Source organism: Myotis daubentonii, chromosome 12 (genome assembly GCF_963259705.1).
Source record: "Myotis daubentonii chromosome 12, mMyoDau2.1, whole genome shotgun sequence".
In the NCBI taxonomy this organism is placed as follows: domain Eukaryota; kingdom Metazoa; phylum Chordata; class Mammalia; order Chiroptera; family Vespertilionidae; genus Myotis; species Myotis daubentonii.
In genome coordinates this window covers 19,301,729-19,329,132 of record NC_081851.1, presented here as the reverse complement: position 1 = coordinate 19,329,132, position 27,404 = coordinate 19,301,729, and the positions used below count along the sequence as shown (strand labels likewise).

Here is a 27,404-nt window from a genome sequence, read left to right as displayed (position 1 = left end):
AGAGAAACTCACCCATCTAATACTTCTGCCTGATATGGTATTTCAAGTTTAGAATAACTTTTTTCCTTTGCTTTAACAGTGATTTTCCCAGAAAATTGAGATGGTTTTTTTGCCTTTGATGCTGAAAGGAAACACACACACAAGAAAATCTGTTACCTTTTGCTACCTCTAAAGAGTTTATACACAGAAGTGTGAGAGTGACTATGTGGACTGAAAAAATATTAAAAGGAAAACTGAGCTTTCAAGTTGAATAGTTTTACAGTATTTTAAATCAAATAATCACATTTTTCATAAAAAATGTTTTAATTTTCCTGTAATGGGACAAATAAGGAATTAGCAAATAGACACAATTCGGGAGGATTGAGCTACTGCTCTACAGCCATAAGCTTTGGTTTTGCTTATATTTCTTCTTTCTTTCTTTCTTTCTTTCTTTCTCTTTCTTTCTTTCTTTCTTTCTTTCTTTCTTTCTTTCTTTCTTTCTTTCTCTTTCTTTTCTTTTCTTTCTCTCTCTCTCTCTCTCTCTCTCTCTCTCTCTCTCTCTCTCTCTCTTTCTTTCTTTTTGAAAATTTAAATTCTTTACTGTTGAAAGTATTACAAATGTCTCCTCTTCCCCCCATTGACCTCTATTGGCCGCTCCTGCCCCCAGCGTTGCTTATATTTATAGCAGGCTTTCTCAGCCTTGGCACCATTGACATTTTATGCCACAGTAACCCTTTGTTGTAGGGTGGGGTGGCTGTCCTGTGCACTGTAGGAAGGTCAGCAGCAAACCGGGCCTCCATTTGCTAAATCAGTAGCACCCCCAGCTGAGACAATCAAGAATGCCTGTACTACTGCCAAATGTCCCTGGGAGCAAAACTGCCCGACTGAGAGCCACTGGTTTATAGCCACACTGAGAAAGAAACATTACTTGCGTGGCCAGAGTCTTACTATAAATGCCCATCTCTAAATTCTGTTCTACGTAATTCTCACTGGAATTATAGAAGTAGATTCGGCTGGATCCAACCTGAGTAACTATAGGATGTTCCTTTCAAAGCAAATAAAGCCACCTATCTTTATCCCCTTTGAAGTACTCCAGGAGCGCTTCCACTTAGAAGGATTTGCAGGTGGGCTCTGCAATGGGTGCTATCCAACTTTGGCAAAAAAATAAATAAAATAATAAAAAAATATATAAAGGTATGATATATACTGTGTGGCTGGCTATGCACAGATGATGACTTAGATTTTTAAAATCCCTATTAAGCCTCATTTCTTTCTGCTTGCTATTTTAGCCACTCCTGGGTACTCTTAATTTTTCACTATTTATTCTGATCTTAAGTTGATCATAAGGGCCATAATTAAGGCATTTCATGGTATCTTATCAAGTTATATTTTAGCAAATAAAGTTTTTAAAAACCTCAAGAAAATTCAGTTAAAAATCCTAAAGAATAGTGACTTGATGAGAAAGATGCTTGCTTGGTAAGTCAACACCACAGAGTTGATATATATGGTGTCTTCTGAAAATATTAAAAGTTAAATAAAACACATATTTCCTGCTGATTTTCACAGCAATCCCAGTGGTATTTTGTGTTGGGATCTGGGGTGGCAGGTAGAATGTTGGAGGGATTGTCCATGATAATAAAAACCACTTTTAATATAGCATTTGCATAGTAACACTTATATCAGACAAAATAGATTTTAAACAAAGGCTATAAGAGACAAGGACATTACATAATGATAAAGGGATCAATCCAATAACAGACTATAACCTTCATTTATGCACCCAACACAGGAGCACCTAAATATATAAAGCAAATACTGATGGATGTAAAGGGAGAGATTGACAGTAATAGTCATAGTAGGCGATTTTAACATCCCACTGACATCAAGGGATAGATCTTTCAGGCAGAAAATCAACAATGAAATAGCAGCCTTAAATGACACACTAGATCAGATGGATTTAATTGATATCTTCAGAGCATTTCAACCAAAAGGAGAATATACATTCTTTACAAGTACACATGGAATATTTTCTAGGATAGAGCACATGTTAGGACACAAAGTAAGTCTTAAATTCAAAAAGATTGAAAGCATATCAAGCATCTTTTCCAACCACAACAGTATGAAACTAGAAATTTATCTCAAGAAAAAACACTGAAAACACACAAACACATGGAGGCTAAATAACATGTTACTAAACAATGAATGGGTAAACAATGAGATCAAGGAAGAAACCAAAAGATACCTTGAGAAAAATGAAAATAAAAACACAAGAACAGAAAATCTATGGGGCACAGTGCAAACAGTCCTAAGAGGGAAATTCATAACATTATCGGCCTACCTCAAGAAACAAGAAAAGTTTCAAACAATCTAACCTTATACCTAAAGGAACTAGAAAAAGAACAACAAGAAAAGCTGCAAGTAGAAGGAAGGAAATAATAAAGACCAGAGCAGAAATAAATGAAATGGAGTCTAAAGAAATACAAAAGATCAATAAAACCAAGATCTATCTTCTTTGAAAAGAAAAACAAGACTGACAAGAAACAAAGAGAGAGGACTCAAATAAATAAAATCAGAAATAAAAGAGGAGAAGTAACAACTGACACCACAAAAATGCAAAGGATTATAAGAAAATATTATAAGTATACTAGGGGCCTGGTGCATGAAATTCGTGCACTGGGGGGGGGGTGTCCCTCAGCCCAGCCTGCACCCTCTCCAATCTGGGACCCCTCAAGGGATGTCTGACTGCTGGTTTAAACCAGCAGTCGGACATCCCTCTCACAATCTGGGACTGCTGGCTCCTAACAGCTCGACTGCCTGCCTGCCTGCCCCTAACTGCTTCTGCCTGCCAGCCTCATCACCCCCTAACCACTCCCCTGCCAGCCTGATCAATGCCTAACTGTTCCCCTGCTGGCCCGATTGCTCCCAACTGCCCTCCCCTGCCAGCCCAGTTGCCCCCAACTGCCCTCCCTGCTGGCCCTGTCACCCCCAATTGCCCTCCCTTGCTGGCCTGGTTGCCCCTAACTGCCCTCCCCTGCTGGCCTGGTCCCCCTCAACTGCCCTCCCTCCCCTGCTGGCCTGGTCCCCCTCAACTGCCCTCCCTCTCCTGCAGGCCTGGTCCCCCCCCCAACTGCCCTCCCCTGCTGGCTATCTTGTGGCCATATGGGGGCGGCCATCTTGTGTGAGGGCGTGATGGTCAATTTGCATATTACCTATTTATTATATAAGATGCCAACAAATTGGACAATCTAGAAGAAATGGATAAATCCCTAGAAACACACAATCTTTCAAAACTGAATCAAGAAGAAATAAAAGATCTGAACACACTGATTACAACTAAACAGAAGCAGTAATAATAATAAAAAAGAACTCCCAAGAAACTAAAGTCCTGGACTGAATGCCTTTACAGGTGAATTTTACCTAACATTCAAAGAAGAACTAACACCTATCCTCCTCAAAGTAGCACAAAAAATTCAAGATGAAGGAAGATTCCTAAGCTCATTTTACAAGGCCAGCATTGTCCTAATCCCAAAACCAGAAAAAGACACTACAAATAAAGAAAATTATAGGTCAATATTTCTGATGAACATGGATGCTAAAATCCCCAACAAAATATTAGCTAACTGAATTCAGTGATACAATAAAAAGAACATGCACCATGATCAAGTGGGATTTATTCTTGGGATACAAGGTTGGTATAATATCCACAAATCAATTAACATGATACACATATAAATAAAATGAAGAATAAAAATCATGTGATCACATCAATAGATGCAGACAAAACAGTTTGACAAAATCCAGCACCCATTTATGATAAAAACTCTCAGCAAAGTGGAAATAAAGGGAACATTCCTCAACATAAAAAAGGCCATATATGACAAACCCACAGCTAAAATTATAGTTAATGGGGAAAAACTAAAAGTGTTTCCCTTGAGATCAGGAACGAGACATAGATGTCTACTTTCACCACTCTTATTCAACATAGTATTGGAAGTACTAGTCATAGCAGTTGGACAAGAAGAAATAAAAGGCATTCAAATTAGAAAGGAAGAAGTAAAACTATCATTATTTGCAGATTACATGATGCTGTATATAGAGAACCACAATAATTCCAGCAAAAAAACTGCCAGAACTGATAAATGAATTCAGTAAAGTAGTAGGATACAAAATAAATACCCAGAAATCAGTTGCATTTTATACACAAAAAATAACAGTATCCAAAAGGGAAACCGAAAAAACAATCCCTGCTACAATTACAAAAAAACCTAAAATGCCTAAAAATAAACTTAACCAATGAGGCAAAACACCTGTACTCAGAAAATTTAAAGACCGTGAAGAAAGAAACTGAAGAAGATACAAATAAATAGAAGCATATACCTGTGCTCATGGATAGGAAGAATTAACATCATTAAAATTTCCATATTATGCCCTAAATGGTTTGGCTCAGTGGATAGAGCGTCGGCCTGCGGACTGAAAGGTCCCAGGTTCAATTCCGGTCAAGGGCATGTACCTTGGTTGCGGGCACATTCCCAGTGGGGGGTATGCAGGAGGCAGCTGATCGATGTTTCTTTCTCATCGATGTTTCTAACTCTTTGTCCCTCTCCCTTCCTCTCTGTAAAAAATCTATAAAATATATTAAAATTTTTTTCCATATTATCCAATCTATAGATTCCACACAATTCCTATTCAAATACCAATGGCATATTTCACAGATCTAAAGCAAATAATCCAAGAATTTATATGGAACCACTGAAAACCCCGAATAATCACAGCAACCTTGAGAAAGAAGAGCAAGGTTGGAGGTATCATACTACCTGATTATCAAACTATACTACAAGGCTACAGGATGATACTGGCATAAAAACAGACACATGGATCCATGGAACAGAACAGCGAGTGCAGAAATAAACCCAGGCCTGTATGGTCAATTAATCAACAACAAAGGAGGCAAGAATAAACAATGGGGTAAAGACAGTCTCTTCAATAAATGGTGTAGACAAAACTGGAAAGATAAATGCAAAAAAATGAAACTAGATCAACTTCTTACACCATATACAAGAATAAACTCAAAATGGATTAAAGATTTAAATGTGAATATCTGAAACCATAAAACTCCTAGAATAAAGCATAGGCAAGTAAAATCTCTGTCATTTCAGCAATATTTCTTCTGATATATCTATGTGGGTAAGGGAAACAAAAGAAAAAAATAAACAAATGGACTACATCAAACTAAAACGTTTTTGCACAGCAAAGGAAATCATCAACAAAACCAAAAGACAACCTACTAAATGGGAAAAGATATTCACCAGTGATACGTTTTATAAAGAACTGATAATAACTCAACACCAAAAAACAAACAACCCAATTAAAAAATAGGCAGATGACTTGAATAGACACTTTTCTAAACACACAAGAGGCCTGGTGCATGACATTCCTGCACTGGGGGTGGGGGTGGGGTCCCTCAGCCCAGCCTGCACCCTTTTGCAGTCCAGGAGCCCTTGGGGGATGTCCCACTGATGACTAAGCCACAGTTGGACATCCTTAGCACTGCTGTGGAGGCAGGAGAGGCTCCCGCCACTGCCGCGCTTGCCAGCCCAGCTTCTGAGTAGTGCTCCCCCTGTGGTAGCGCACTGACCACCAGGGGGCAGCTCCTGTGTTGAGCATCTGCCCCCTGGTGGTCAGTGCACATCAGAGCGACCAGTCGTTCCGCCATTTGGTTGATTTGCCTATTACCCTTTTGTTATATAGGATTATTATATAGGGTAACAGACATATGATGAAATGCACCGATCAAAAAACATAGGGAGAGGGACCTGGAGATTATTATGCTAAGCGAAATAAGCCAGTCAGAGAAAGACAAGCATCACATGATCTCACTTATATGTGGAATCTAATGAACAAAATAAACTGATGAACATAAAAGATCCAGAGACATTGAGGCATGCAATAGACTGACGAATTTCAGAGGGAAGGTAGGGACAGGAAGAGATTAACCAATGAACTTATGTGCATAGCCCATGGACAGACAATAGTGCGGGGAGGCTTGAAGAGGGGACATCTGTAATACTTTCAACAATAAATTTAAAAAGTGAAATAAAATTCTATTACAAAGAGCACATTCTACAGTCCTGGTGCCGACTCTAATATGATTTGACGTATAATTGGAATAGATATTTGCAAGGATCTATAAATATTTTGCAAATGTTGACTCATCTTGCTTTCTGAATTAGACTTCTGGACTTTTTATTCATAACCTTTTGCTTTAATTCACTGAGGTTCAATGTGGAAAGCATTGAAAAAATAAAACCTCTCCAAATTAAGAAAAAAAAAATACTTAGAGTAGCTGAATAGATAACAAGATATATATATATTGTCCACAAGAAACCAATCTTAGAAAAAAAGAGAGAAACCAACTTTAGAATAAAAGACACACAGAGACCGAAAGTAAAGGGATGGAAAAAGATATTTCATACAAATGGAAACAAATAAAAAAAGCTGGGGTAGCAATATTTATATCAGACAGAAACAGACTTTAATAAATATAGCACTTGTGCCTGCAGTGTGGTTCAGTGGTTGAGTGTGGGCCTATGAATGAGGAGGTAGGTCACAATTCGATTCCTGGTCAGGGCACATGCTTGGGTTGCAGGCTGGATCCCCAGTTGGGGGCATGCAAGAGGCAGCCGATCAATGATTCTCTCTCATCACTGATGTTTCTCTCTCTCTCTCTCCCTTTCTCTCTCTTAAGTCGACATATAAAGAAATATAGCACTTGCTTTAAACAATGCTTTCCCCCTTTGCCTCTGTATTTAATTTTACACAATTTCTTTAAGCAGCACTTATTTTAGAGCCCATGATCTCAGAAGAACCAACATCGCTGACATTCATTCATCTCAAGAATGGAAACATTTACTGGGTTGCCAGTCCAGGAGCTTGAGGACATGGGAGGCAGGAACAGCACTGCCCTGATGCAGACCTCATTCCTAGGACTTAGTAGGAGGTTCTCAGTGCTCTCAGGGGTCAGGAATTACTATTGGCTGCTCTCTTTCTTGGAAAGAAAAGAGAATGTACCTGCTAAAACTGATACTGGTGGTCGTGATTGTGGTAGCTTAGCAACACAGAGACAGTTCATCACAGGCTTGGAAATAATTGTGGCATCAAAACCTTCTATAATCCTACTTGACAGCTGGATTATGATAGTATGCAACATATTTCATCTTGAGCTCCTCTGGAGTTTTCTCTGAGCTCATGGGATGAGGACTGAAGGCGGCACCCAGCCAGCGCAGTTGGTCCAAACCCTCCTGAGAATCCTCCACGTGCAAGCAGCAAGCACGGTGCTCTCACACTGTGCAGCGTTCCAGCGTCTGCTACATGCAGAAGGCTACTCAGTGATCAAACACTCTTCTGATGAGGAGCTTAGCTGTAAAATGTGGACTGCGAGCAAACATGCTTTATCATACAGCCAGAGTTTAAGCTTCAGGGATGCTCACTTTCATGGGCCCCGTAGACACAAGCCCCACTGCAAGTTTCAGTTCTCATTAAATCTAATTACATATAGTTAAGCAGCTATTATGTCACTATTTGAAAAATATTCTAGTCAAGTGGAAAAAAATGAATAAAAACATACTACTCAAATATGGTAGTTGAGGTTGAGTTAACATTTCAAGTATCAAAATATACAGCATAATAATTCTATCACAAAAGTTATTATTTTAGCTTGGGCAGCACTGTATGCTGTGCTTATAAAAGCCAATATATAAAAACGTTAGAGAATATTTTTGCTCTCAAATTCAAACATGTTTCCAAAATTCAAATACATTATCACCTAACTATAAAAATTAATGACTTCATTATTAAAACAAAGCATAACTGGGATATATAGAGGAGAGCCCAGTTTTAATTTAATTCAATTTAATTTAATTCTACTGTATTTTCCAGTACTAATTTAGGCTTGTAAAGTTATCTTGCCTTTCATAAAACAGCCACGTAAGAGTTCTTGATGTTCTCTAAATTAAGATGTTGATACAGAGGCCTTTTGCTTATCAAAATAAGACCACTGTGTTAGAAAAAGTTTAATACTTACCATCAAAACTAATACTTGCAACTTTGGTATATTTACTTTCTGAAGCTTTTAAGGTAATTGGTTTAAAGTGTACCGTTATAGCGTCATTTTGGGGTGTGGGTCGAACACTCTGCAAAGAGAAAAATACAGATAGTAATGCTTTAGTCTAACTGTTCAGTTACATTACACTGCGAAGTATACTGGAAAAGTAAGGCAGAATCAAAATTTTAAAACTTTAACTATGTGGTCCCTTTAAAATGGAGTAAGCCAAATTAATAAAATGTCAAATTAATTTCAGTAGAATATCTTTATGAAATAAAATGATCAAAAGAAAAATGTATGATAGATAAAAATCTAAAGACAAACTAGTATCTGGGGTGTTGAGTACATAAAACAGAAAAAAAGGTATTTACTTTTTCAAGTGAATGCCTAAGTCATAAATAAGAGGGAGACACGAAGATTTATGACAGAGTCGCTCTGAAAGAATCCATAATACTAAAATTTGTCATCCTGGCTATATGAAGATGAACAATGAACATGAATTTGGGGGCTGCTGCCCCTTTGGCAAGACGGCGTTGCAGAGCCACTCCTAACGCTGTTTTCTGTGCTCCAGGGTGTGCTGTGCAAGCGAGGTGCTGCTGGCCAGGGGCAGGGTTTCATTCCCAGCAGTGGCACTGAGCAGTGATGTGATCGCAGGGATGTGTAATCGGAAGAGGTCAGAATTCTTTAAACTTAATAAAAAGTAGCTTTTTAACTGATGATCCTCACTGACACAAAGCACTTTTCATTGGAAGGAACTTCAGAGATTCCACCTTCTTTCCCTGTTAGAGGTGAAGAGAACTGTGCAGTACTGAGTGATGTTTCAGTAGCTAGGCATCAAGAGGCAGAATTGGAAACGAGGGTCCCGACTTGGTCCAGGGCCTTCTTCACCTGACACCCCATGCCCAAACATGCACTAACATAATCACTACACACACTGCTTTCCACTACCTATAGGCAGAGCATCTCTGGCCCTCTGCTGGTAACTCAGTCATCAGTAGGTCTTGACTGGGCCTGGAATCATGGCCCTAAGTAGCTCTGTAGTTTCTGTGCCTGAAATCTTCACAGCTAACCACCATAACAACCAGTTGCTATGACGCCCACTGTGGCCAGTGAACCAGGCTGATCAGGGGGTCAGGCTGATCAGGGGGTGGGACCGGCAGGCCAACCTTACGGCCCGCCCCCCCTGCTGGCCCGCCACTGATAGGACTCTCCCATCCTGATCAAGAGTGGGGCCGACTGGCCAAATGCCCCCTCCCTTCCCCCCCGCCTCTAATCAGCCTGCCCCACCATGATAGGCCCGCCCCTGATCACACACCCTGGACCCCAATAGGGGGCAGGGCTGGCTGGCCAACCTCCTGCAGCTCCTCCCCCCAGCGGGCCACGCTCCCCATGGGCCCCCACCACCCTGATTGGCCCACAGTCCCTCTCCCCAGCCAGCCCCGCCCCTGATCACCAACCCCAATAGGGGGTGGGACCAGCCAGCCAACCTCCTGCAGCCCCTCCCCCTGCCCGGCCTCCATCCCCACCCCGATCAGGGGCAGGGCCACTGGCCAACCACCCCTAGCCCCTCCCCTAGGCTGCTGGACCCCGATTGGCACCCCCCACCCCATTTGGGGGGGGGGGGGAGCCAGTCAATAGCCCTCAGGCCCCTTCCCCCAGCCGGCCTGGCCCTAATCAGCCCCTGATTGGTGTGGGCGGCCAGGCAACCTCCTGCCATCTCCTCCTCTCGACAGGCCCAGCCCTGATCTGCCCTGATTGGGGCTGGGCCTGCTGGACCTCACCCGTGCATGAATTCGTGCATTGGGCCTCTAGTATTAATATATTTATTATCAATAAGCTTACTGTAATTAGCAACCGCTTAAAGTACAAGTCTCCTCATTCCTTGAAGGGTGTGTGTGTGTGTGTGTGTGTGTGTGTGTGTGTGTGTGTGTGCTCAAAGCAGTTTGAACTGTAAGATGAACAAAAACTGGGTAACGTTTCATTTGGTTCCATTACACTGTACTACCATGTTAGTATTTCTTCTGAAGGAAAGGGAAGCAGTACAGAAGCACGTGTGACAATCCCATAGTGACCAGTGTGGGACTGAGTAAGCTGCCCATCCACTGTGGGCCTGGTTTTTTCCATCTGTAAAACCCTAGGGGTTTGGATTAGATATCTTCCAAGAGTCCATCTAGATACAACATTTTTTATTCTATTAATTTTGCTGTGTTTTCAAATTAGCCAGTTTCATCCTGAGGTCAAGATTGTCAGAGACAATCTTACAAAGCTTTGCGGAGGACTTTCACAAATATGGCTCCAAACTCTCTCACCTGCTTGACTGACTAGGACAGAGCAGCAAGGGAACCGTGACTGTGCCAGGCAAGCTTCTAGACTACACGGAGCACGAACAGCCACAACACTTCTGAGTGCCGTCAGCCTGCAGAGCACCACGTGGGAAACAGCTACACGATGATGTTTATTACAACACAGTCACTGTACATACATACTAGGAGCTTAGGATAGCTGGTGAAAAAAAAACCGTTCTTCTCATATGAAACACCACTGCTAAGGTTTTCCTTACCAGAGAAAAATTTTATACTCAATATTATTACTTTAAAATATGTTGCACTAATAGTTAACAAATATTCAGTTGATGTGTTTTATCTAAGTAGTCTGAATTGTTGCCACTCAAAAAACCCCTAAATCAGTTAAAACCCATTTTCCAAGGAAACAAACAAAACCAAACCAAACCCTGAAATAGTTGGCTTATACTGGTGGCTTTAAATAAAAAATACGTTATTACTAACTTGTAATAAGCATATTTACACTAACATCAGTTACAGTATCAGTTAATAGCTGCTGCTTATTTAAAGACAACCAAGAAGTGGAAAAAAATGTGGCAAGATTCCGAGGAAAGGCAGGCTCCCCCAGGTTCTAAATAGAGTTCCAGTCTTTTCTCACAACGCTCGTACCCAGCTCTCAAGTGAGACTCAAGGTCCCAGAACTTTCTGAAATTTACAACATTTGAGCAAACAAGGAAAATAACCTTGCAGTATCTAGTAACTGTATAAAACAGTAACACAACTTTGCTAAGGCTCCTATCAAGTTGATATTGGTAAAATGAATGAGTACACCTGTGACTCTTACTCATTAATTAAATTAGCATGGAAACTTCAGGCAAGTGTTCCTCTTAGAACATCTCAAGCAAACTTACTCCAGATTTTATAACATTAATGTTCCCTAAATATTCCCAAAGTTGCAGTATAGACGATCAATGTCAGGAAGGTGTGACCCGTACATCTTGCCCACTAACAGGTGGGGGACCTGTATTTGGAGTTGCTTGCTTCAGCAGTCCTTTATCTATAAAGATAATTCAGAGACTGAATTCCCTGAAGGGAAATTAAAAAACACACACAACCCTGCCTAGACTATCCTGAAAGCTACATATTTGTGAAATGGAGGAGGGCAGAGGCCCTCCTAAAATGCATCAATTTTGAAGTCTGGCTTATTACGCAGAAAAATACAGGAAAAGCCTTAGGAAGCTCTCATAAAACTCATGCGATCATCTTCTGGCTGGTAAGGCGAGAAGTCTTAAGCTACCACCATCTCAAGTGGACCACTGCAAAAGATTTCTAATATTCTGGAGTTCATTCTCCACAGAGTAGCTACTGTGACCTTTTACAACACATAAATGCTTAAAATTCTGTAATTTCTCACTGCACTTTAAAATCTTAACACGCCACAGAGCCCCAGCAGCCCTGTGACTCTCCTGCCCTCACCTTTTACATTCAACCTTTGCACCTCCCATGACATCTAAAGGTGTTCCTGCCTCATGCCCTTGTACTTGCCACTATCTGTGCTGGGAACACTTTTTTCTTATGGGTGCCTACTTCTTAATCCTCAGTTATGACCACAAATGTCAGCTCAGGTGGCAACCCTATCTGAGCCATCCCTTCCCCTCACATGCCATTCTGCCTCTTTCTTTCTTAGAACCGGGCTTGATCTACAATGATGCTGTATAACTTTGGTGGTCTGATTCACTGTTGTATTCTCAGTACTCAGCACAGGAGGTGGCATATAACTGATGTTCATAAAATATTTATTGATGAAGAAATAAATAATGAGGAAATAACACAAATCTACCAAAACACTTGGCTGGTTGTAGGCTTCGGATATTAGAAAAAATACATACAAAGGCAGATACAGACAAGATATACAGACATATATATAGATCAATCGGTTTATATTTATTTCTTTTTTTCATTATTATTTTTTTACTCCTCACCCAAGGATATTTTTCCGTTGATTTTTTAGAGAGAGTGAAAGAGAGAAGGAAAGACAGAGAGAAATATCGATGTGAGAGAAACACATTGATTGGTTCCTCTTGTACACACCTTGACCAGGGCCTGGGTCAGGGAGGAGCCTGCAACCAAGGTACATACCCTTGACCGGAATCGAACTTGGGACCCTTTGGTCTGCAGACCGACACTTTATCCACTGAACCAAACTAGCTAGGGCAGATCAATAGGTTTTTAATAGAATACCAATTTGAAATTAAAATGATATATTCATACAGACTTAAATGTCATTATATGCCTAATATACTTTCATGTAATTTCTGAGTTTTTAGTTGAATAAGTCACTTAAAAAAAATGCTCTCACTTGGCACTCTCCCTCCAGGGAGCACACCTGTGCCATTCCCATCTCCCTCTCCTTCCCCCAGAGGCACTACCCCCTACCCTCGTAGGGACATGAGACTTGCAACCATGGGAGCAGTGGGCAGTGGCAGCTTTTCCCGGGCTAACCTCCTGAACTTGTCTCCAAGGCCCCTTCTTCTCTGACTTCCCAGATGAGCCAAGGCAGCCCAGCCTAGGCTCTTCTGTTGCTTCTTCTATGTCCTTCCTATGTATGTTTTTGCTGTGGCCAATAAATTCTTGCTTGCTTTCCTATACTTTGTTTCAATAATAATAATAATAATAATAATAATAATAATAATAATAGCCTAATATGCTATGCGTCTGGTTGTCCATTCAACCAACCAAAGCATAATATGCTAATGATATGCTAAAGCCACTCAACCGCTTGCTATGATGTGCACTGACCACCAGGGGGCAGAGTCAACCAGTCACTATGATATGCACTGACCACCAGGGGGCAGACGCTCTGACTGGTAGGTTAGCTTGCTGCTGGGGTCTGACTGATCGGGACTGAGTAAGATGGGCCGACATGCCCTGGAGCCCTCCTGCAGTCCCCTCCCCACCTAGCCAACCTCCCGTGTCCCTTCCTGCCCTGATGGGGTCCCTCGGCCTGGCCTGCACCCTCTTGCAATCCGGGACCCCTTGGGGGATGTCAGAGAGCTGGTTTCAACCCGATCCTGCAGGTCAGGCTGAGGGACCCCACTGGTGCACAAATTCGTGCTCGGGGCTTCTAGTAATAATAATAATAATAATAATAATAATAATAATAATAATAATCTCTAACTCTGCCTTGGACAGGTGGCTCAGTTGGTTGGTGTGTCATCCCAAATACCAAAAGGCTGCAGGTTTGATCCCTGGTTGGGGCATGTACAGGAGGTACAACTGATGTTTCTCTCTCACACTGATATTTCTGTCTCTCCCTTTCCCTCTCTCTAAAAAATAAAATAAATAAAAATCCTTAGATGAGAATTAAAAAAAACAACCCTGACTCACTTTCACTATTTGGAAAAGCCATACGCCTTATAGAATTGTTGCATTAAATAAGGTAATCCCTGTGAAGAACCTCGCATGGAGCAAATAAAAGAGAAAAGGAGGTACATGGGCCTATTTAATTGCATCATAAATGTACTGAACACTAACTTTTTTTCATTCACATTCTTAGGCTTAACTGCTAATTTCATTTTTCTAGGAAATGTTTATTGAAAAAGACATTTGCTGTGGTCCATTCACTGTATGTAAAAACCTGGACCAGATTGGGCTATGTAAAGGCACTTTCCCATCAAATCTCTAAACCAAGCATGTCAAACTCGCGGACATGCTTGCTCTAAACCCTCACATGGGAGGAGTGATGGCAGGCCTGAAGTCTGTCCAACAAGCACCAAAGTTCCCACTCTGACCCTTCTCTGTGCAATGGCCCCCCACACACTGAAGAAACCAGTATCAGACAAAAAGCATGCAGAACACACAAACAATACAAATGATCTGACATCTCAAACAGAGGCAATAGCAGAGTGGTCCACTGGCATTCACACTGCTACCCAAAGCTGAAGAGGAATCTTGGATGCTGCTAGGAAGTTGTGCTTCTTGATGCCCCTCTGTCAAAGGGAGTTACCAGGTATGGGATAAATTTGCTCCATGTAAACAATAGACTAAAGAAGAAATCCAGCATTAGCAAGTTCAGAGAAAGTAAGTAGGGCCAAAGCAACCAGGACAAATCTAGCAGAAGGACAGGAAATTCTGGTATACTAAACTATAAAATTTTGAAAAAAATGAACCATAGTTCTGGCTCTAGCCGGTTTGGCTCAGTGGATAGAGCATCGGCCCAAGGACTGAAGGGTCCCAGGTTCAATTCTAGTCAAGGACTCGTACCTCAGTTGCAGGCTCAATTCCGGGCCCCTGTGGGAGGCAACCAACCGATGTATCTCTTTTACATCAATGTTTCTCTCTGTCTCTCCTCCTTCCTTCCATTTTTTTTAAAGAAAAAAAATCACTGGAAAGATATCGTCGGCTGAGGATTAAAAACAAACAAATAAAAAAGTATTAAAAAAAAGAATCACAGTTCTGGATGAAAGAAAGATTTGAAAATGTTAACATACAGCAGTGATTCCTAGGCCTTTGAATTTCACTGACTGGTAAAATCTAGAATGTGCATGTGTTTATGCTTGTGGAGGGAAGTCTAAGAGAGGTTTTCTAAATTTTATTTTGTGAATGTGAGGATATTGGTGATGGGGGAAGGAGAATCTCCTCCTCCTCCTACTTTCATTCATAAAATAAAAGGTATTTTAATGTCAGAAAAATTAACAAAACCAAATGTTAATTCTTTGAAAGGATCAATAAAATTGACAAACATTTAGCTAGATTGATAAAAAAATTTTTTTAATATAGAGAAGACTTAAATTACTCAAATCAAGGACAAAAAAAAAAGGACATTGCTACCTACTTCACAGGAAAAGTATTATAAGAAAATACTATGAACAATGGTATGCCAACAAATTAGATAACTTAGATAAAATGAAAAATTCCTAGGAAGAATAAGCACTAGAACTGATTCAAGGAGAAAAAGAGAATGTGAATATACCTATCTATGTATATAAAACCTTAAATATCTGGAATGACCAGAACGACCGGGATGACCGAATGACTTGTCGCTATGACACGCACTGTGGGGGGCGGGGCTGGCCGGCCAACCCAGCCCTGATTGGGCAGGGCTGGCTGGACCTCACCTGTGTAAGAATTCGTGCACCAGGCCTCTAGTAGCAAATAAAGAGACTCAATTAGTAAATTTTCAACTTCCCCAAAAGAAAAGCCTGGATTTAGATAGATGGCTTCATTGGTGAATTCTACCAAACATTAAAGAAGAATTAACACCAAACCTTTACAAACTCTTACCAAAAATAGAAAAGGAGGAAACACTTCCCAACAACAACACACACACACCTCTATTCATAAAGTGACAGCTATTTTAATGTCAAACAATGAAACAGAGTGTTATTGCAGCATAGCCCTTTTTTAGAAAGGGTATTTAAAACATACACACACTTAAAATGAATATATTTTTGAAAGCAAGTCTATAAAAATACTAGAGGCCCGGTGCATGACATTTGTGCACTGGGGGGCCAGGGAGTGGGGGGCTGTCCCTCAGCCCAACCTACGACCTCTTGCAGTCCAACATCCCCCTGAGGGGTCCTTAGCGCTGGCGCAGAGACGGGAGAGGCTCCTGCCACCACCACTGTACTTGCCAGCCATGAGCCCAGCTTCTGGCTGAGTGGTGCTACCCCTGTGGGAGTGTACTGACCACCAGGGGGCATCATCTGCCCCCTGGTGGTCAGTGTGTGTCATAGCAACCGGTTGTTCTGCTGTTCGATTTGCATAATAGCCTTTTATTATATAGGATATACACTAAGGTTACTATTTAAGAAGAAAGATAACAAGACAAGAGACATAATACTGCTGCTTACTGCTCTCGTGTTTTTGTTTCAATGGCAGGGTGGCCAGGTCATCAATGGAAAGGTCCTGGGCCCATGAAGAACCCCCACCCCAGAAGTATGGCAGTATACACAGCCAATGGCATCACAGGTCTCTCTCAACTTGCCTAACACTGGAGGGACAGGAACCACAGGTGGGGTGGTTTCAGCCCCTGTGCATACAAGGGAAGCTCTCTACCAGACCCCACTTCCTTTGCTCCCTCCCCCCCAATTCTTCCACTTAGCAGGAAGACATAAAAGTCAGAGGTGAAAGACACTGCCTGTGATCCTACTAGGGCATTAAAATGTGGTTACCTGGGATGACAACCTCTCACTTCCTCATTTTGGGTTTATATACTCTCCTCTCTTTGGTCTCTACTCTACCACCTGGTGGTAAACTCTAGATCTGGCCATCCCTTAAGTCTCCAGCCCATCTATTCTCCCTCATTTTATCAGAGTTCTCCGAATTTAGGTTTCTAACATCAGCACATGTTATAATAAAAATGTACTGCTTTCCTTTTCCATTTTCCCCTATGAATGTATCTTGGAGACCTCACTAAGAGGCGAGGTTATGCTTACCACAAAATATGAATATCCCTGTCCTTTTTTTTCATACCTAAAACCATTTAATGGCATGCCAATTCCACTATAAGGCATAAAAGTCATCTGTTCTGTGTATATGTGTGAGGGGAAGTGGGGGCCTAGTTTATAGTATGCTACCTAGGGTAATTACTAGAGCTGCCAGCTACAAGGAACACTTGTGACAAATGTTAACAGCATTCTACTGTTATCTACCATAATTCTTTGCTTCGTGATTTCTCTTGCCACCACATCTGAATTTTTTTCTCTCTTTTTACCTTTCTATACATTAAGGCTAACAACCAAACCTGACGGAATCCGTATAACCTGTCTTCTTTGCACATGCCATATAGTATTTACCAGAATCCACATGTCTTTTATATGATTCTGTCAACCTCATAAACTTCGGCTCAAACTTTACTTGGAGAAGATCGCCTACTTTCCCTTCTCATTCTTAAAATTTGGTGGTTAAGGCAGAATAGGTTTTTCACATCATACTTAGAATCAAGTTGTCACCAGGTCACCACAGAACAAAGTTCTTTTAGAGGAAGAACTTAATTATTTTTAACTTTGCCATAAGTTTAAACACAAAGAATATATAAATTAGAAAAAAGATAAGTAAAAACTTACTGTTATTGGTACATCTTTTGTTCCTGAATTTAATAAATGAAGATTTAAAACTTTTGGTAGATCTGTTAAAATTGAGGAAAAGAAATATTTCTTAAAACGGTGTGTTTTATAGCAAGTTAGAATCTTATTAGATATCAAATTGAATCTATTCTAGAATGTGAAATAAAATGGCCATCACATTAATAAAAAAAAAATTAGGTAGAATCACCTTACTCATAAACACAGTGAGTGTTACAAGAATTCCCCCACCTCAACAAACCAAACCAAAACAAAACATTTTTTTTTTAGTGAAGCTGACATTAAAGCTTGTAATTTTCTAGCAAAGCACAATGAAGCAAATTAAAAATGTGCAATGTGAAATCATCATATTAAAACTGAATCTAATATTAAAAAATGGATCTTCAATCTCAAACAAGCAATTTTTAATCACATATGGCCCGCAGACATCCCAAATTACAAGTACAACACAGAGGTTAGGGATACAGATCCCCATGTAGTTGAAAATCCACATATCACTTTTGACCCTCTTAAAACTTAACTACATCCTCTCCGTATCTGAGGGGGATTGGTTCCAAGACACCCAGCAGATACCAAAATATGCAGACGCTCAAGCTCCTTATATAAAAAGGTACAGAACAATGCAGTCTGCCCTCCACACCCACAGATTCCCAAACACAAATTGAAAATACGGTTTTCAATGCTTGGTTGGTTGAATCACAGATGCTAAACCTGGGATACAGAGGGACAACTGTATATTTATTGAAAAAATCTACATATAAACAGACCTGAGCAGTTCAAACACATTGTTCAATGGTCAACTACACTCTCACTTTTCCTTAAAAAATCCTTAACTTGATTGTTTTCAATTTTAGAATCTGAATTCTTTCTCTGACCATCTTGGACTCATCTTTAACATCATGCTAGTATAATGCAAATACAACCCACTAGAACAGTGGTTCTCAACCTTCTGGCCCTTTAAATACAGTTCCTCATGTTGTGACCCAACCATAAAATTATTTTTGTTACTACTTCAATATCTGTAATGTTGCTACTGTTATGAATTGTAATGTAAATATCTGATATGCAGGATGGTCTTAGGCGACCCCTGTGAAAGGGTCGTTCGACCGCCAAAGGTGTCGCGACCCACAGGTCGAGAACCACTGCACTAGAAGGAACTTTCATAGCTGAATTACAAAGGGGTTAAAGTAGAACCATTTAGTACTGAACAGGCTTTTTAAAAACCTATAAAGACACTGTCTCTTTTTTTACCTTGTGTTCGCAGTGTACCAAAATCTAACATTTCTGTTGAGGAATAAATTCCAGGAGCTTGGAAAGAAGAAAAGTAAACAATTATATTTCACTTTGCCAGAATCAGATGCAATGAAAACAAACAAACAGACAAACAAACAAACAAACTTGCAGTGCCTTCAGTTTTCCACAAACCTGTTGTAACTTCAACTTCAACAGGAAGAATGATGAACTCTGTGCTGTCTGAAGCGTTAGTCTTTATTCTTATGAAAGCTGTGTGGTTATCGGCTTCTCTGGAGGAAAAACTGGCTCTCATCACTCCCTTGGTTTCATAAGGAGGAATTTCCTGAAAAATTAAGAGACCATAATGTAGCACACCTTTTGTAATGTTCCAAAGCCATCAGATTATTAAATAAGATGACATTGACCGAAAGATGCATAATTATTTTATACTAGAGCCCCGGAGCACGAATTTGTGCACCAGTGGGGTTCCTTGGCCTGGCCTGCGGAATAGGGCCGACACCGGCTCTCTGAGATCCCCTGAGGGGTCCCGGATTACGAGAGGGCGCAGGCCAGGCCAAGGGACCCCACTGGTGCAGGATCGGGATCAGGGTCGGGGCTGGGGAGGAATGTGGGAGGTTGGCCAGCCAAGGACTGCAGGAGGGCTCCAGGACGTGTTTGGCCCATCTCGCTCAGACCTGATCGGCCGGACCCCAGCATCAAGTTAACACGGTCGGAGCATCTGCTTCCTGGTGGTCAGTGCATGTTATAGTGACTGATCGACTGTCTGCCCCCTAGAGGTCAGTGCAGGTCATAGTGACTGGTCAATCGGTCGACTGTTTGCCCCCTGGTGGTCAGTGCATATCATAGCAAGCGGTTGAGAGGCCTTAGCATATCATTAGCATATTACGCTTTGATTGGTTGAATGGCCGACCAAACACTTAGCATATCAGGCTTTTATTATATAGGATAACTACTAAGAAAAAATACAATGATAATTAAGTATATTCCACTGATTATAAAATACATTCCAATTTGGGAGGATGTTAAAATGTCAAAAATATACATTGCCACTTTCAAAATAATCATTAAAAGGTAGAATTAATCCATAAAATCAGTTGTTCTTCAATGTATGGGTGGTGCCTAGGTGCATAATTCAGTCCTGAAATTCTCTAACGAACAGAAATGTCACCATCAGAAGGAAGGTTTTATAGAAGGAGCCTTTATACGGATAACCAAGAGAGCTTCCTTTCTGCTCTCCTTTCATTTAAGACCTAACAAAAACAAAGCCTCTAAGTAGAGTTGCAGTTTGCCAACTGTGGTCAGGAAGGCTGTAGTCATGGAAGACAGCACCAATTTTCAGGCACTCGGAAGAAGACATTGAAAAAAATAGGCTTTTTTGGGAAGTGTAATTCTTTTCCTGGTTTTAGAACAATCTGTCTTCCAAGGGATGATGAGAATTTCTCTGCACCTTTTGGCATATTTTAGGAAATCCTTGTGTTTTACATTTTATTGTTCTTCAGTCACCTTACTCTCAACTTTTTAATGTAGGAAGGGGGCGACTGGAACCCTCCTGGGGCCATGAGAGCGAGACCATCCACTCATCCCATTTGCCCATCTCTGGGAGCTGGCGTGGTCTCTGGATTTCCAAGGAACTGAAAATGAGCTGGGGGTAGGTCAAGGCCAACTGACGCTTTTCTCTCTAGCTTTGTAGGACTACGAGTCACTCTATCTTTTCTTGTACTCACTGGGAGTATTACAACATTACGTAATTTCTGTTACCATTCATTACAGTTCTTAATTAGAAACCTGAATCCTCATATGTTTATTAGATACCAATTGTATTTCATAGAAAATTCTTAGTTCTTCTATCTAGATAAATATACGAAGTTAATACCGTATAAAGTTAATTTTCTGAAGCATTGTTTTTATACACTATTTCTCTCAAAGGCTTTTTAAATAATAACTATGAGGTAAAATATTTTTCAGAAAGGATATACTAGTAAATGGACTACCTATTATGTATTACTACCTGATAGTACAGTGGGGCCTTGACTTACGAGTTTAATTTGTTCCGTGACGGAGCTCGTAACTCAAATTGCTCATATGTCAAATTAAGAAGTGAACGAGTGAGACATGTGATGCTCGGCTGATGGGGCGTTCACTTTGACGTTCGCTGCGCCAACTAGCGGTGGGGTATCTAAAGCTGGCTCGTAACCCAAGTTTTAGCTCGCAACTCAAAGCAAAAAATTGGCCAAGAGATGGCTCGTATCTCAAAAATCTCGTTAGTCGGGACATTCGTAAGTCAAGGCCCCACTGTATGTTTCTATATCTTAGCAGTTAGCTGATCACTGACAAATTTGCATCTAAATGTTTAAGTCCGAAAAAGGCCCTACATATCCTTTCCCTGGTTGAGACTGGTGTTTAACAGTGCAATTCATAAAGAAACATGGATCTTCAGAACTTACTCAGAGTGGCACCGTCAGTGTGAGTGGCCTTGGTACAAAAGCTGCATTTACTTATGTCTTTTCCCCCTTTGATTAAAGCATGGTAGATGACATTAACACCCAAAACTCTCTTATGGCAGGAACCTTTGCAAGTAAGGTAGTTACAACATATTCATTGATTTGGTTAATATTTAATAGTATTCTCTAAGGAAAAGTGGTTTTCTATGTACTGACACAAACTACTGTTAAATATTCAACAATATTAAAGGTGGACATAAGTCACCTAAGAATTTAAAAATTTCCAAGTCATCATAAAAGGCTTGACTATGTTTCCTCTGCAAATGTCATCTCCTCTAATAAGTCTGACCAGTCAATTCTCTACCTTCAAAAATCGAATGGAACCTTCCCACAGGGTTGTTTTTATAAATCTTAGAGTAAGCAAATTATAAGCAATTAGATTCAGAGACAACTTTACCAATATAAAATCTCTTCCTTTCCACAGTGGACTAAAGATCCCACCAACTATATTCACTGCTCTTTCCAAAAATTACTTTTCTCTCACTCTCTCATCCAATTTTCAAATATATTTGATATAAATGTAATATTAAGATAGCAATTAAGAAAACGTCACCCATATTTTTTCAGGTGATAAGGAATTAAGTCTTTTCTGGTGTATTTAAGAAAATCACTGGTTTCGTGCGACCACATGTGAGAAGAAAAGGGGTTAGCACTCACCCACAATTTTCTGGTCCCTCCTTGTTGACCTGTTGGAAGTTCTAGGTGAAGATCTCCTCCACTAGAGTACATTTCTACAACCTGCAACAAAAGAGCCATGGCAGTTAAGTTCAAAATCATATCCTCAATGCATGTGACTTGCTGTTTATATGGAAATAAGTTTGATAACCTAATTGTTTATCAGAAAAGATTTAAAAACATTTACAAATATAAATGTAGGGTAAGTGTCATGTAATACCACAAGAGTCAGTGCCCCATATGTGTAAACAATGGTGGTAGTTTTAACAAAAACAAGTTGACTTTGAAATATTAAACTGTGAAACAGTGTAGGTGTCTCAAATACTGAATTTTCGAAAATCCATCCATAGGACATTTACAGTTTATGAAAATGATCAAATTATAGAAATACAAATTCTCATAGTAACACAAGTGCTTTTTTATTCACACATCCTATATAATAAAAGGCTAATAGGCATATAGACTGAACAATGGAACAACAAGAACAACTGAACAACCGGTCGCTATGATGTGCACTGACCACCGGGGGCACTTGCGGAACATGGCAGGCGGTGGCCATGGCGGGATGGTGGAGTAGGTGAGCAGGGGCGCCAGACCAAGGAGGGGTGCCGGTTTCTGTCATCGGGGCAAGCCTCTGGTGGTTACTGATAATTCTTTGCTCCTGTGCACCATGGTCCAGCTTGGCTCACGTACCTGCTGCCAGCGCCAGCCCTGATCACTCAGCGCCATCAGTGGGTGTGAGTGGCAGCTGCAGCCCTGATTACCCGAGGGCTTCTCCACCTCCTCCTGTTCCCAAGGGGCGATCAGGACAGCAGCCACCACTCGCACCTGCTGCTGGTGCCAGCCCCAATTACTCCGCACTGTCAGTGGGTGTGAGCAGGGCCAGCACCATCAGCACGTGGGAGTGGTGGCGGTGGGAGCAGGGGTGCCAGCAGGGCCGAGACCCACCCCTGTGCTACTGCAGCCTCGCAGCCCACAGTTCCTTTCAAGGTGCATGAATTCATGCACTGGGCCCCTAGTTTATAATAAGACCCAGCAGTAGACCTAATAGCTGCTATAATTGTGAAACAGAGAAGAGTGTATTATTCTGAGACATATACAACAATTTTAATGTAGTAAGAAAACATTTGGTTTCCACTGGCTGCAAAATCACAGGTGCTGTTAATGCCTCTGTGGCTTATACCTATGCTCACGATTTTTTAAACTTGTTTTAATGAGTATAACTGATGTACAATAAATTATACATCTTTAAAGTATACAAGGTGATGTATTCTGTCTGACATAGGAAGACAGTGTAAAGCTACCACTTCAATTAAAATATGATATATACCCATTACCTCCCAGTTTCCTCATGCCCTTTGCAACCCACCTGTCCCTCTCAGACCCCCTCCATCCCAGGTAACCACTGAGTTGCTCTCGTCCACTCTAGATTCGTTTGTATTTTGTAAAGTTTTATATAAATGGCATCACAAATCTGTATTCTTGTGTCTGGCTGCTTTTAATCGGTGTAATGATTTTGAAATCCATCATGTTGTTGTATGTATTTACTAGGGGCCTGGTGCACGAAATTCGTGCACTGGGTGTGTGTGTGGGGGGGGGGGGAGTGTCCCTCAGCCCAGCCTGCCCCCTCTCACATACTGGGAGCCCTCAGGCGTTGACCCACATCACCCTCCAATCGCAGGATCGGCCCCTTGCCCAGGCCTGACGCCTCTGACACAGGCGTCAGGCCTGGGCAGGGGACCCTCATTTCCCCCCATCACTGGTTCTGCCCCCAGCCCAGGCCTGATGCCTCGGCCAGAAGCGTAGACCCCCATCACCCTCCGATCGCCTGATCGGCCCTTGCCAAGGCCTGACGCCTCTGCCAGAGGTGTCAGGCTTGGACAGGGGACCCCCATCTCCCCGACCACTGGCTCTGGCCCCCGCCCAGGCCTGAGGCCTCTGGCCCAGGAATCATGCCTGAGCAGGGGACCCCCATCTCCCTCTGATCGCTGGCTCCACCCCCCGCCCAAGCCCGACGCCTCTGACCCAGGCTTCAGGCCTGGGCAAGGGGACCATCATATCCCCCCAATCCCCGGCTCCGCCCCCACCCAGGCCTGATGCCTCGGCCAGAGGAGTTGACCCTCATCACCCTCCTATCACCAATCACCGGATCGGCCTCTTGACCAGGCCTGAGGCCTCCGGCAGAGGTGTCAGGCCTGGGCAGGGGACCCCCAGCTCCCCGTGGTTGCAGGCTCCGCCCCTGCCCAGGCCTAACGCCTCTGGCTGAGGCGTCCGGCTCGGGCAGAGGGGACCCGCAGCTGCAGCGGCCCCGCGATTGTGGGCTCCGCTTTAGGCCCAGGCAAGGGACCCCTAGCTCCCGGGACTGCCAGCTTCGACCGTGCCCAGCTCCCATCGCTGGCTCCACCCCTACTTCCTGCTATCACTGGCCAGGGCGGAAAAGGCACCTGATTCTCCGATCATGGCTGGGGGGCAGGGCAAAGGCCGCCTTTGCCCTGCCCCCCAGCTCTTAGCTCCCCCCTGGGTTTCCGATCACTGTCAGTGGCAGGGGGCTTCTTCCTGCTTTCCCTTTCGCCTCCCTGCATTGTGCCTACATATGCAAATTAACCGCCATCTTGTTGGCAGTTAACTGCCAATCTTAGTTGGCAGTTAATTTGCATATAGCCCTGATTAGCCAATGAAAAGGGTATCGTCGTACGCCAATTACCATTTTTCTCTTTTATTAGATAGGATAGGTCATTTCTTTTCAATTTTGTGGATTATGCAATAATTTTTGACCCATTCACCTAGTGATGGACATTTGGGTTGTTTCCAGTTTTGGTCATTACAGATAAGCTGCTATGAACACTGCATTTATAAGTCTGTGTATGGACGTCTGCTTTCCTTTCTCTTAGTAAAGAGCTAGAAACAGAACAAGTCCTGTGGTAGGAGACTTTCCTTTAATGACAGGTAACCCTATCTCCTAAGAAATAGTACATTTAATTATGCAAATATGGAGTGAAGTAATAAGAGAATGGGTGGAAACCTTAGTAGTTTTATTACAAAAGTCCTCCAGGTGCCTATAGAAAAAGAACCAAGAAGGAAAACAGTAATACTTTAGTATAAGCTTAAAGGATTTTGGTGAGTGTGGTACTGTTAAAGAAATGCACTGGGCAGACTAGTGAGTTAGGATTTTTTTTTGAGTATTATTACACTTATTGTAAGTAATAACAGCTTAACTGATGGGGTAACTATGGAACTTTTTCTGAAAACAAAAACAAAAAAACCCTAACAAAAAACAAAAACAAACAAAAACCAAAAATACAAAACAAAATAGAAAACAGTACATATTATTTCATTTAACCTTGTAAGGTATTAAGAAAATAAGTGTAACAAAGTTTGGAAACAGAAGATTGAAAGCTATACTACTGATAACAGAGAAATAAATGGGGAAATAGGGGCAGAAAAAGGCTAAATTATAAAATCAAAGGAAAGTTTATATTAAAACTAGTTATGTGATACATTTTTGGTTTTTAGTCCAGTGCTAATTATCCTAATTTAATGAAGTCTAGGGGAAAAAGAAATCCAAAAATATAGACACAATATAATTTACTTTTAAAATTCCCGCAAAGAATGTTTATTTTTTTGTGCCCACACACATGCTCATGCAAAAGCATGGAAAAGGGCTGACCTGACACACACCAAGGTCATATGAATGAATAGTATTTACAAGAAGGGCATGGGTTTGGAGTTGTGCTAATACAATACTTAGCTGCTTCACTTGGTTATTTAAGTTTAAATTTGTTGAAATAAATTGTTCAGCTCCTCAGGTACCCTAACCACAGATTCAAGTGTTCAATAGCAACGTGTGACACGTGCCTACTGTACTGAAAGAGCAGATACAGCCCTAGCCAGTTTTGCTCAGTGGATAGAGCGTTGGTCTCGGATTGAAGGGTTCCAGGTTTGATTCCGGTCACGGGCACATGTCTGGGTTGTGGGCTTGATCCCCAGTAGGGGGTGTGCAGGAGGCAGCCGATCAGTGATTCTCTCTCATCACTGATGTTTCTATCTCTCTCTCCCTCTCCCTTCCTCTCTGAAATCAATAAAAATATATTTTTTTTTAAAAAGGAAAAAAGAACAGAGGCAGAGCTGCCTCAAACAGATTGTCAAACTGCAGTGGGAAGGCCGGGGAGGGTTGGGGGGCAGGAGGTAGGGGGGTAAGAGATCAACTAAAGGACTTGTATGCATGCATATAAGCATAACCAATGGACATAAGACACTGGGGGATAGGGGAAGCTAGGGGACTGTCTAGGGCGGGGGGAAAAAAATGGACACATATGTAATACCCTTTGTAATACTTTAAGCAATAAAAAAAAAATTGTTTAAAAAAAAAAAGAGAAAAAGAAAGAGCAGATACAGAAGTTCTCCATCCCAGAAAGTTATACTGGACGGTACTGGATTGGAAGGAAAGAAGTTTGACGGGACTTTTACTTTATACTTGTTTGAATTAACATTTTTCCCAGGGAAAACATACTCGTGTGTGTGTATTGTACAATGAAAAAAATCAGATGCAATTCCTTGCTTTACAGTATTTTCTTAAATTTAAGGTTAAGACTAATGACAGTATAACATATGATAGAACTACTAGGTTAAGGTGATTTCCCTTCAGAGTTCCAGTTATAAAATACACAAGTCCTGGGAATGTAAAGGTACAGCACAGTGACTATAGCTAATAATGCTGTTTTGCATATTTGAAAGTTGCTAAGAGTAGATCTTAAAGTTCTTGTCACAAGAAAAAAGGGATTGTAACCATGCAATGGTGATGGATGTTAACTAGACTCATTGTGGTGACCATTTCACAATATACTAGTATACAAATATGGAATCATTATGTTGTATAACTAAAACTAATATAATATTATATGCCAATTATATATCAATCTTTAAAACGCCCATCAAGTAGGAACTTGGATTTTAAAAAAATGTTTCCCTCAAGAAGAATGCTTTCCAGATAATCTACATTGGTTTTAAGAAGACAGCTTTGGTTTTTTTATTTGCTCCCTTGTGTGTGGTAAAAAGTCTATTGGGCTAAATCTTCTTGAATTAAAATGTTTAACTAGAAAAAGACTATAGATGAACAAAAGAAACCAAGTCAGTATTGAATCCAGAGAAGGACCTGTTCTAGCTGATAGCCTGATGGCTCGAGGCTGAGGAGAAAAGGCGCAGGCTGTAAGGCCACTTAAACAACTGTAGGCCGCCCACCGCTTGCCCAGTCCAGGACCCTCCTTCCGCTCTGGCCGCCCCAGAAGGGGCGCCCTGGGAGCTGTCACCTCCCTGTGGCAGTGCGGGCAGCGCCTGCAGCAGGGTCTGACAGAACGAAGAACAAGCTTTTTGTTTCAATGTCTTTGACTAAAAGTAGTCAAAACAAGAAAGTAGCAAGAATTTACGAGGTTTCTGCAGGGAAAATACATCATTACCTAAAGTAGTAAAAGGATAGAAGTAACAGAGTGATGGTGATGAAGAGAGAACACTTTTCATGTACAAGCAAGCA

The 27,404-nt window shown here is 41.4% G+C and overlaps 1 protein-coding gene across 2 annotated transcripts in view; it reads right to left on the bottom strand.

Moving 5' to 3' along the window:
• The window catches only part of TMEM131 (transmembrane protein 131), a 194,646-nt gene that overhangs the window by 63,567 nt on the left and 103,675 nt on the right, over positions 1 to 27,404 (bottom strand). For both annotated transcript variants that reach the window (XM_059659035.1, XM_059659036.1), the window contains 6 exons: positions 21,860 to 21,940; positions 18,873 to 19,023; positions 18,699 to 18,755; positions 17,430 to 17,491; positions 8,060 to 8,168; positions 13 to 121 (listed from right to left, as the gene is read on the bottom strand). In XM_059659035.1, coding sequence (XP_059515018.1) covers positions 13 to 121; positions 8,060 to 8,168; positions 17,430 to 17,491; positions 18,699 to 18,755; positions 18,873 to 19,023; positions 21,860 to 21,940 — 569 coding nt within the window. The remainder of the gene's footprint in view (positions 1 to 12; positions 122 to 8,059; positions 8,169 to 17,429; positions 17,492 to 18,698; positions 18,756 to 18,872; positions 19,024 to 21,859; positions 21,941 to 27,404) is intronic.